Source organism: Mandrillus leucophaeus, unplaced genomic scaffold (genome assembly GCF_000951045.1).
Source record: "Mandrillus leucophaeus isolate KB7577 unplaced genomic scaffold, Mleu.le_1.0 Scaffold12, whole genome shotgun sequence".
Lineage (NCBI taxonomy): Eukaryota > Metazoa > Chordata > Mammalia > Primates > Cercopithecidae > Mandrillus > Mandrillus leucophaeus.
Window position 1 is genome coordinate 1,797,677 of NW_012100320.1, and position 8,558 is coordinate 1,806,234.

General features: G+C 49.3%; 1 protein-coding gene across 1 annotated transcript in view; it reads right to left on the reverse strand.

Moving 5' to 3' along the window:
* Positions 1–6,926: 6,926 nt before the first annotated feature.
* The window catches only part of DAPK2 (death-associated protein kinase 2), a 140,362-nt gene continuing 138,730 nt past the window's right edge, over positions 6,927–8,558 (reverse strand). Inside the window, exon 12 of the mRNA XM_011967832.1 lies at positions 6,927–7,604. Coding sequence (XP_011823222.1) covers positions 7,524–7,604 — 81 coding nt within the window. The 3' untranslated portion in view covers positions 6,927–7,523. The remainder of the gene's footprint in view (positions 7,605–8,558) is intronic.

Below are 8,558 nucleotides of genomic sequence, written 5' to 3' on the forward strand. Positions count from 1 at the left end.
AAAAAAAAAAAGAGTTGTTACACGCTTTGTCTTTTCATTCAGACCTGTGTTAGGGTGCTGCATGAAAAGACAAAGGAACAGTATACTGTCCTCTCAGCGCCCTGACTCTCAGCAGCCCTTCCTGGAGGAGTGGGAGGAAGACAGCCAGCTGAGAGGCCCCTTGCTGAGAGCCTCCAGCATCAACGTGATGCTTTCTCCTGTGTTTAAACCACTGCCGAGAGTCTGAGAGGTAAGAGGTGCACTGATCTCCGGGAGCCCTCTGCCCAGAGTCTAGGTAAGCAGTGTTGAGTCTGTTAGCCAGGGTTGACTAACTTCTACATTTCTCAGAGTTGCTCTTACTGGGGTGGTATGCTAAGTGCTTTGAACAAAGGAGACCAAAAAGCCCCAGAGGAAAATTAAGGTCTCTCTCTGACCTTCTCTTTCCCATACCTCTTTTTCTTCCCTAGGGCAGGGAGGAGCTCCCTCTGAAGTTTCCACCTCTTGACTGAGGGATGGTCTTCCAAAAGGAATGGAATTGTCTCGAACCCCTTCCCTAGGAATCTCATCAAACAACCAGGAAATGTTAATAACCACAAGGAGATTAAAAGTCATCACCACCCCCAGAGAGGCTATTGCCTATTCTGGAGGAAGTTCCAAAACAACTTGATTACCTGAGGGATTTGTATTTGCATAAGACACCTTCCTTCTCTGTGCAGTTCTTCGCCTTTCCTTCCCGTAACTTACCACCACCTCCCCCAAAAGCCTCAAGGCTCTATTCCTTTATGCTGTAAAAACTTCAACCACTGGGTCCCTCTCTGGAGCCTCATTCTTCTATGAGACTCCTGTGTACAGGCACACAATTAAAATGGTTTTTCTCCCGTAAATCTATTGTCAATTTATTTCAGAAGCGACTGTTATGGAATCTTCAGAGGAAGTTGGAGCTTCCTTACACTCTTTATGCCTGTGGTCCCAGAGTATAACTAAATTGTGTAAAAACAAATTCTTTATGCTTGCCAAGTCCTTCAAAGTGGACAAAGCTCGTTTACAAAATTGGTTTCAACAAGGCATTCATGACAAGTAACACTGATATCACCATTTCACAGATTAGAAGACTGAGGCCCAGAAAGGTTGAATGACAAGGCTAAGTTCCAACAGCTGCAAAGTGGCAGGACGTAGCCCAGGCTTTTTGGATCTGAGTGGTGAAATATAATACTATTAAGAACTGGAGAAGGGAATTGAGGGATGATATAGGATCTCCCTGGCTCAATTCCAAAATGAGACAAAGAAACCCAAGTGCAATCCCATCTAGGAGCAGGATAATGGCCCAGCTGACTTTTCAAATGCTGTTCTGGCCTCTGGGTTTAAGTCCAAAGAGACATGAAGGCACCCGGAAGCATGAGCTGGCAAACTCTGCCTCGTCGGCCTTGGAAGTTGTCCTCAGACCCACGTCCTTAGCAAACTCCCAGGGGAGGCGATGTTTGAGGAGGCAGGGCTGCAGGGGGCAGAGGGCATTTCCTACCCAGTCTCTTTAAAAAGGGAATAAAGGCCAGGCGCTGTGGCTCACACCTGTGGTCCCAGCACCTTGGGAGACCGAGGCGGGCAGATCCCCAGGTCAAGAGATCGAGACCATCCTGGCCAACATGGTGAAACTCCGTCTCTACTAAAAATACAAAGATTAGCTGGGCATGGTGGCGGGCACCCATAGTCCCAGCTACTCAGGAGACTGAGGCAGGAGAATCGCTTGAACCCGAGAGGCGGAAGTTGCAGTGAGCCGAGATTGCCCCACTGCACTCCAGCCTGGGCGACAGAGCGAGACTCCATCTCAAAAAAAAAAAAAAAAGTGTATATATATATATAAAATAAATAATAAATAAATAAATAGAAGGGAAATAAAAATTCCAGCCCACGGATTCTCACACTGAGTGGTGTGATGACCTCTGATCTAGGTGCCAGGAGAAGAACACAAAGAAATGCCAGCCATCGAGTCATGTGGGAAAAACACAGCAGGGAAGGGCACTATGTCCTGTCCCTAACAGAGGCCACTGCGGCAACTGGTGACCATTAGGATAGACTTTTTCCACTTCATTTTCTCCCTTTATCTTTAACATAATGTTTGATACATGCAAAAGTATAGACAACTAATGTCACGCGCGTCCGTGTGAAGAGACCACCTTTGTGTGAGCAGTAAAGCTTTTTAATCACCTGGGTGCAGGCGGGCTGAGTCCGAAAGAGAGTCAGCGAAGGGAGATAAGGGCGGGGCCGTTTTATAGGATTTGGGTAGGTAAAGGAAAATTACAGTCAAAGGGGGGTTGTTCTCTGGTGGGCAGGAGTGGGGGTCACAAGGTGCTCAGTGGGGGAGCTTTTTGAGCCAGGAGGAGTCAGGCACAAGATAATGTCATCGCTTAAGGCAAGGACCGGCCATTTTCACTTCTTTTGTGGTGGAATGCCATCAGTTAAGGCGAGGCAGGGCATTTGCACTTCTTTTGTGATTCTTCAGTTACTTCAGGCCATCTGGGCGTATATGTGCAAGTCACAGGGGATGCGATGGCTTGGCTTGAGCTCAGAGGCCTGACAGCTAATATGTAAGTTGGAAAGCATTCTAACAAATACAACTTGCAGGAGCCCACCGTGAACTCAGTGTTGACTGGAACGCTGCCAACAGCCCAGCGCCCACCCTTGTCCTCCTCCCCATCTCAGCCACCCAGATGTAAGTTTCATCCTGAATTTGGAGAGTAGTCATTCCCTTGCTTTTAACATTCAATTTTAGGCCAGGTGCGGTGGCTCACACCTGTAATCCCAACACTTTGGGAGGCCGAGGCGGATGGATGACCTGGGGTCAGGAGTTCAAGCCCAGCCTGGCTAACATGCTGAAACCCCATCTCTACTGAAAATACAAAATCAGCTGGGCATCGTGGCGGGCACCTGTAATCCCACGTAGAAGGCAGGAGAATCACTTGAACCCGGGAGGCGGAGGTTGCAGTGAGCTGAGATCACGCCGTTGCACTCCAGCCTAGGCAACTAGAAACTGTGTCTCAAAAATTAATTAATTTTATCACATTCACATGTATCCCTAAACAACTTATGGCACAGTTTGTGAGCTTTTAAAAAAAGAGTATAATAGTGTACATGGTTCTCCGGGATTACTTTTTCATTGAACACTTCTCCAGGAAAAGTAGAGAAGAATGTGGATTTGAGGGCAGGCAAAATTGGGCTAGAATCTAAGTACTCCAGCTGTGTGACTGCATATGCAAATTTCCTCACTCCGCGGAATCTCAGCTGCATCATATAAATGGGGCTCTCATTTCCCTTACAAGACTAGGACGAGGACTAAAGGAAATGTGTGCAAAATGTTCCTATTGCAGAGCAGAGTTTAAACAATTATTATGAGCTTCACTTTTTTTCTTTCACTCTTCCTCTGGCTTGGGGGTGGTGGATCACTGATCCATAGAGGAAAAAAATACTTTAAAAAATATTTCTCCCTAGATAATATAATCAACTGCTTTTTAGATTAAGAACTGGGAACATGAATTTTATTCAATAAGTAAATTACTAAAATATATACTTCAGCTATATATTATGAATTGCTAATGGATGAAGGGGGAGAGAAAAAGAACCAGTGGGAGAGGGAAAAACGGGAGGAGAGAAACTGTTAAGGGGAGCTCACCAATGGTGTGTCTGCTTTTTGAAATGTCAATTAGCCATCGTTCACAGATCTTCAGCTGCTCAATCCGTAAGCCTATTAATGTTTGCTTAGAATGTGATCCTCTCAGCAGACCACCGAGGAAGATATTGTCCTTGGGGGTGCAGCTACAGTGAATCGAACAATGTCAGGATGAAATCAAGTTGGGGACTCGATGGAAGGAAAGTTCTCCAATCCTATGCCAGATAAAATTCCCTGTGAGGTACGAGTCCTCAAGTTAGTTCTTTCACATGCACTTACTTTGATTGTCTGTGGAGTCCAGGGCCTGACTTTTCCTTCAGAGAGATGTTGTAGTTCACCTTACCGTATGGCTTTCATTTGCTTCCAAAATAAGGTTTTCAGCAAATAAATATACGAAGGGAAAAGGCAAAGGCAATCTAAGATTTGGAGTCAGGAAAGCTAGTGAGATTGACATCGAAAGGCAACACACTAAAATATTTATATGGATATTTGTGAAATATTAATGCAGCATCCAACACTCACGTAAGCACACACTCTGGGGCAGGACCCCTCCAGACCTCTTGAAAGAATTGCATTTGGTATGGCTTTCGTCACTGGAATGTTCCATTTGCCTCTGAGGATGCTGTGGTCTCTTTCAGCCCTGAAAGTGTCAGCTGGTCAACACATCCTTCTTCAGAGTCAACAGAACACACGTGGTGTCCTGGCTCCCCCGCGGTGCTCATCCTCACACCTGCGGCTGCAGCCGTCTGCTAGCAGAGAGGCCACAGGGACTGGGCCCCTGTCTGGGAGGCGCATGGGTGCCTGGCTTCTGGCTGCTGGTCCTCAAAGTCATCTTCAAAGGATTGTACATCCTCAAAGGCCCCCCTCGGCCCACTGCCTGGCCCTGTGCTTCCCAAGGGCTTCTGGGAAACACAGCAGGTGCCACCCAACACGAGAAAGCTGGGCTAAGAGGACTGAGTCAGCAGGGCTTTGTATAACCTGGATGAGAAGAGGGCCAGGAGGAGATATGAGCATGATGGAGTCCTGGTTTCCCAGGGCTTAGAGAACGTGGACCCCTTTAGGACAGGGTCTGTGTCTGTCCTGCTCTGTTCCAACCTAGCATCTAGAACAGTGCCAAGCATACAGCAGGAGCCCAATAAATACTGGTTCCCTGACTGCCTTGCAGCCTGTGGGGGTAGGCTGCTGAGATGCCCCCATCCAGGGGCAGTGTCCTTTACTGTGAAAGATGGGTAGAAGCAAGTGTGTCAATTTATTCCTTTTCCAAGAATGAAGGATGTGGCAAGCAACAGTCAAGAATAGATGAGACTCGTTAACAATGAGGCAAAGCGAATGGTTCATCCTTTCCTGAAAGGTACACCGCAGTTTATCAGCTGAAGAAATGAGCACTGTTACTAGGCGCCAGAAAGTCTGGGCTTTCATCAGATATTTTCACAAATTTGTTGCGTGAAGCACTAGTCACTTCCTCTCTCTAGGCATCGGTTTCCTCTTCAGTGAAACGTAGGGGTTGGGCTAGACAAGTTGTCAAAGGCTAACTTTCTGATCAAGACTGGGTTCCTCAAAGGTCTTCCCTGCTCTCCTTCCTAGCAGGAGGGCAGTCCCCCACCCCATTACCGTAACTGACTTCCTAGGAGCTCCCAGTGAGCCCTGTTCCAGAACACGCCCTGCTGATTTATGTAACCAACCACAGCCAAGAGCCCCTCGCAGGCCCAGGGCCCTTGCCCACAGTCGGCAGTTCTTGGCCTCTGCTATCCTTCCAGGGTGGTGGGAGTCACAGGACTGTTTCTACCTGAGATCTGGGGAAGCTCGAGAAGTCCAGGTCAGCTGCTAAGCTTTCTGCAACCAGCTTGTGGGCTCACTCCATCTCTGGCGGGACACTTTTCTGAAACTAGGTTGCCTTGCTGTTCCTGTGGGGCCATTTTGCTCTGGACCCATCCACTGTCTGCTGACAAAGGGAACTGGGACCTCCTTCCCCAGGACCCTTTCCTTTTAATAACAGTTTTCCCCTCTCTCCTTCCTGGCTCACTTCCTCAGCTCAGTTTCCTCACCTTCTAAAACTTCTCTTTCAGCCTCTTCCCATGTACTTTCCCAGCCTCCTGGCCTCGCCCTGACTGTATTTCTGACTTCCATGGGTCATCTCTTGAGTCTGCTCAGCAACGCCGTTCTTGTGGCCTGAGAAACAGGGCCCACATTTCGATGCCATTGAGTGAGCTTCCCTTGCCATTTCCAAGGGGCCAGGTCATCCGTCTCTTTCTCCTCTCCCTTCTCCCCGTGGATCCTTCTTTGCCCTTCTCCACCCACATCGTTAGGGATTCTCCTGCCCCCATCTTGGCTGTAGTTGGCAGGTGTATATTTTGCTAGGGCTGCCATAACAAAGTACCACAGACCGAGTAGCTTAAAAGACAGAAGTTTATTTTTTTATAATGTTTGAGGCCAGAGTCTAAGACTGAGGTGTCAGCAGGGTTGGTTTCCTCTGAGCCCCCCTCCTTAGTTTGTTGATGGCTATTCCCCCTCCCACTCCTGGGCCTTCGTTCGTGTGGCCTTTCCTGCGTGTCCTAACCTCCCCTTCTTGTAAGGACACCAACTATATTGCATCGGGGCCCACACCAGTGAGCTCATTTTAATTTAAGTGCCTTTCTAAAGACCCCATCTCCAAATACAGTGATACTCTGTGGTGCCGAGGGTTAAGACTTCAACAGAGGAATTTTAGGGAGACACACTCAGCCCCTAACAGCAGGAGTGGTGGCAGTGAGGTAGAGGGAGCATGGGCATGCTCGTCTCTGGCAACCCTTTTTTTAATTTTTTTTGGATATGGTCTCTCTCTGTCACCCAGGCTGAAGTGCAGGGGTGTGATCTCAGCTCACTGCAGCCTCGACCTTCTGGGCTTAAGCAATGCTCTTGCCTCAGCCCCTGGAGTAGCTGGGATGCCAGGTGCTACCACTACACCTGGCTAATTTTTTGTATTTTTTTGTAGAGACTGGGTTTTGCCATGTTCCCCAGGGTGGTCTCCAACTCCTGAGCTCAAGCAATTCCCCTGCCTCGGACTGCCAAAGAGCAGGGATGACAGGCATGAGCCACTACTCCCAGTCTCTGGGTGGATTCTCTTGAACTGGATACCTTCCTGTTAGGGAAGCAAGGAGGAGGCAGGCCCACTGCAGGCCTGCGGGGACAGTTCAGGAGGACCTTCTGAGATTCTGTCCACTCAGCACCCCACTGGGTGCCCCCCCAGAGTCACAGGCACACAGGCTAAAGGAAATCAGATGGGAGTAGCCCTAAAAGAAGCCGAGCATCAGGTAAACCAGAAGTTTAATAAAAATGAGCAAAATTACAACATGGCGGGCCAGCAATGGGCTGCTTCAGAAGGTCTGAGGTGTTGGTCAGCCTGACGTCCTGGCTTCCGTGGTTCTGGGAGGTCACAGGATTGGTCCCTCACACCCAAGGTTCACTTTCCTCAATCACCCTGTTCCCAGTGGGGAGGACTGTGTCTTCCTGGTGTAATTTTTGGCCAGGCTGGTTCTGAACCCCCTCAGCCTGTGAGGAAGGCTGCCTGAGTCTGACCTTCACCGCGTGATGATGAGGATGTCCTTTATATTGTTTTCCTAAGTCCACACCCCTACCCCAGGCTCTGAGGATGGCAGACAGAGGAAAGCCCATTTTATGGAGAATTAAGAGCTTTGGGAAAGTCGGAGCCTCCTCCACAGGAGACAGCCACAGCTCCCAGGGTCTCTTGGCTTGCCTGCAAGCTCTTCTGAATTCTGTGGGCCCACCTCTCTTGCGAAGTGCTCAGGACGCTCAGGTGCTGGTGCTGAGCTAGGTCCAAGAGTCTGCACAGAAGGGAGCACCGCTGGGCCCAGACTTCCCTGGCAGCCACTGCAGGCCAGGCCAGTTAGGAGGTGCTGCTCCTCCTCCGCGGGTGGAGGGCTTTGCTCCTGGCGATGTCCTCCTCAGTGTCACTCTCACAGTTCCTCTGGAGAAAACAAAGAGAAAGAGGTCCAGGGCAGGAGGATCATGAGATGCCAGGAATGGGGCTGTGCTGGGCAACCTGGGTTGATTCACCTGGGCCAGGGGCCTGCAAGCCAGGGAGGTGGGTGGTGAAAGCAAGCCTGTTGCGCCATCCAGGGGTTGGGGGAGGGGAGGGATCTGAAATGCGGCTAGACCAGCTACTTTGAGGAAGGACACTCCCAGGAGGAAGGAAAGCAGCAAGGCATCTAAGGGAAACCAGACATCAGGAGAGGCCAAATTATAATAAAGAAAATTACATCCAGTTCCCCTTGAGGCTGCCACATAATCAAGGCCACTTGGCTGGGTGGTCTGTGGCTGCTGGGTCTCCTGAGCTTGGCCTAGAGAGACTGGAGGACGGCCATGAGCCACAGGGTCCTCCCCATGCTCGGACAGCCACCATCCCATGCCCCTTCTTCTTTGAGGGGCTGCACCTTTAGCCACCTTGTCGAGCAGTTTTTCCAGGGAAATGACTTCTGAGTTCCATTTTTATAAAAGAGGAAATGAGTCTAAAGTACTGTCTGTCAGCTCCTACATGGCAAACCAGAGCTGAGGCAGCCACCCTGAGGCCAAAATGTCTTTTCATCCAAGTCTTGATAATCTAATGTAATTATTAAAATTATTAAAAGAAGTACTAATCCACAGTGACTTCAGTCCTAAAATATCTGTTGTCCAATGTCCAATTCCAGTGCTTTTTTTTTTTTTTGAGACAGTTACACTCTTGTTGCTCAGGCTGGAGTGCAATGGCGTGATCTCGGCTCACTGCAACCTCCGCCTCCCGGGTCCCGGTTCAAGCAGTTCTCCTGCCTCAGCCTCCTGAGTAGCCGGGATTACAGGCACGTGCCACCACACCCAGCTAATTTTTGTATTTTTAGTAAAGACAGGGTTTCACCATGTTGGCCAGGCTGGTCTCGAACTCCTG